Source organism: Myotis davidii, unplaced genomic scaffold (assembly GCF_000327345.1).
Source record: "Myotis davidii unplaced genomic scaffold, ASM32734v1 scaffold573, whole genome shotgun sequence".
Taxonomy (NCBI): Eukaryota; Metazoa; Chordata; class Mammalia; order Chiroptera; family Vespertilionidae; genus Myotis; species Myotis davidii.
This window is the reverse complement of record NW_006285997.1, coordinates 4,826,103-4,827,627: the sequence shown is the minus strand read 5'-3', so window position 1 is coordinate 4,827,627 and position 1,525 is coordinate 4,826,103. Positions and strand designations below refer to the sequence as shown.

The 1,525-nt window shown below is 39.0% G+C and overlaps 1 protein-coding gene across 4 annotated transcripts in view; it reads left to right on the top strand.

Moving 5' to 3' along the window:
* HECW1 (HECT, C2 and WW domain containing E3 ubiquitin protein ligase 1) overlaps window positions 1-1,525 on the top strand; it is a 164,314-nt gene that overhangs the window by 130,123 nt on the left and 32,666 nt on the right. For all 4 annotated transcript variants that reach the window (XM_006757224.2, XM_015559723.1, XM_006757226.2 and 1 more), the window contains one exon: window positions 502-636. In XM_006757224.2, the coding sequence (XP_006757287.1) occupies window positions 502-636 (135 nt within the window). The remainder of the gene's footprint in view (window positions 1-501; window positions 637-1,525) is intronic.

Genomic DNA, 1,525 nt, shown 5'->3' with positions numbered 1-1,525 from the left:
CTCCCCCTTCCTCTCTGAAATCAATAAAAATATATTTTTTAAATTACCAAAGTATTTTAGTGATTGCCTTTAGATTATGTTATTTGGGATGATTTAAGTTATTTTCTTTTTACTATTTTATCCTTTCAATTTTTTTTATCAGTGAGACTCTACTAATTCTATATTAAAAAGCATCTTTTAAAAAGTAAAGTCCTATAAAAGTTATTAATCACAAGTATTATTTATCCATCAAAAGCTCTATTTATCTTATTTTGCATATGAAATAAAGTGTTGTTATTGCTACTTTATGACTTCACAGTGTAAAGTGTTAATGACTGCTATTGCTTCATTCAACTACTGAGCAAACAGATGCACAGTGTCCAGAGTTCCATCTAATTTTGAGTAGATAAAAAAGAGAGACAGAAATAAACGTGATGCCTTGGCCCAGTAGCATTCCCTTCCATGGTTCACTACACTCTGGCTCCTTCTCATGGCGTGCTCTTTTCACTGGTCTGTCTGCAGTCTTTTTTCGTGGACCACAACAGCCGAGCGACCACTTTCATTGACCCCCGAATCCCTCTTCAGAACGGCCGTCTTCCTAACCATCTGATGCATCGCCAGCACCTCCAGAGGCTCCGCAGTTACAGTGCTGGAGAGGTAACACCCTTTCCCCACCCTCAGCTCACAGGTCCACAGACTCTGCCTCTGCTGGTGGAGCCAGTCTAAGTGGCTGAGATCTAGGAGAAATTAACCAGGCACAAGGAGTACCCTGTTCTCATTCCACCACGTGCTGTTCTAGTTTATATCTTTTCTATTACCTGTGCTTGCCTGCTGCTGAGCCATGAAAGGCAGCCACCTTTCGTAAGCTCACATTCATTGCCTTTCTGAAATACTGTCTCTGTATCCCATAATCTTTCCTGTCCTCTTTTCCCAAACCAAAACTCAAAATATAGTCCTTTTCTACTTTCAGTTTCTGAGAATATTATGAGAAAATCCATTTTTATGTCCTAACATCTTTTTATAACATCAAGAGATGAGGGCACTGAGAACAATTTCCCATAAAACAGCTTTTAAAGTTGAATTTTAGAGTGAGGCAAAAAAATGAAAAAACTGTCAGAAAAAAAAAGAAATATCTCTTTGGCCCCCTCAGAGAGTCATTCCAGGGAGAACCACAGTGTACATACACCTCAGAAGAAACTGGAAAAATTACAATCTCCCTAAAAGCTTCCAGATAGCAAACATAAATCTTAAACGAGGAGCTAGTTGTTGGTGTGTCATCACTTGTTGTAATGAAAGCCTCGTGTACATTTCAGAGGGGTCATCTGTGGACTCTGAGAGATGCAACTATTTCCAATCAAGGGTACTCATGTTTCAGTGCTACTGTGATCAAATGAATTTTTCTTCCATGGGATCATCTTAGGTATCATTGTTTCAGCATACTACTGAAAACATACACATAAAAGGTGTGTGTGATGATGCAGAGAGGAAGTATTACACATCTGCAAGTGTTATGTGGGTGTCAAGACCCTACAGATAAGACACTCAG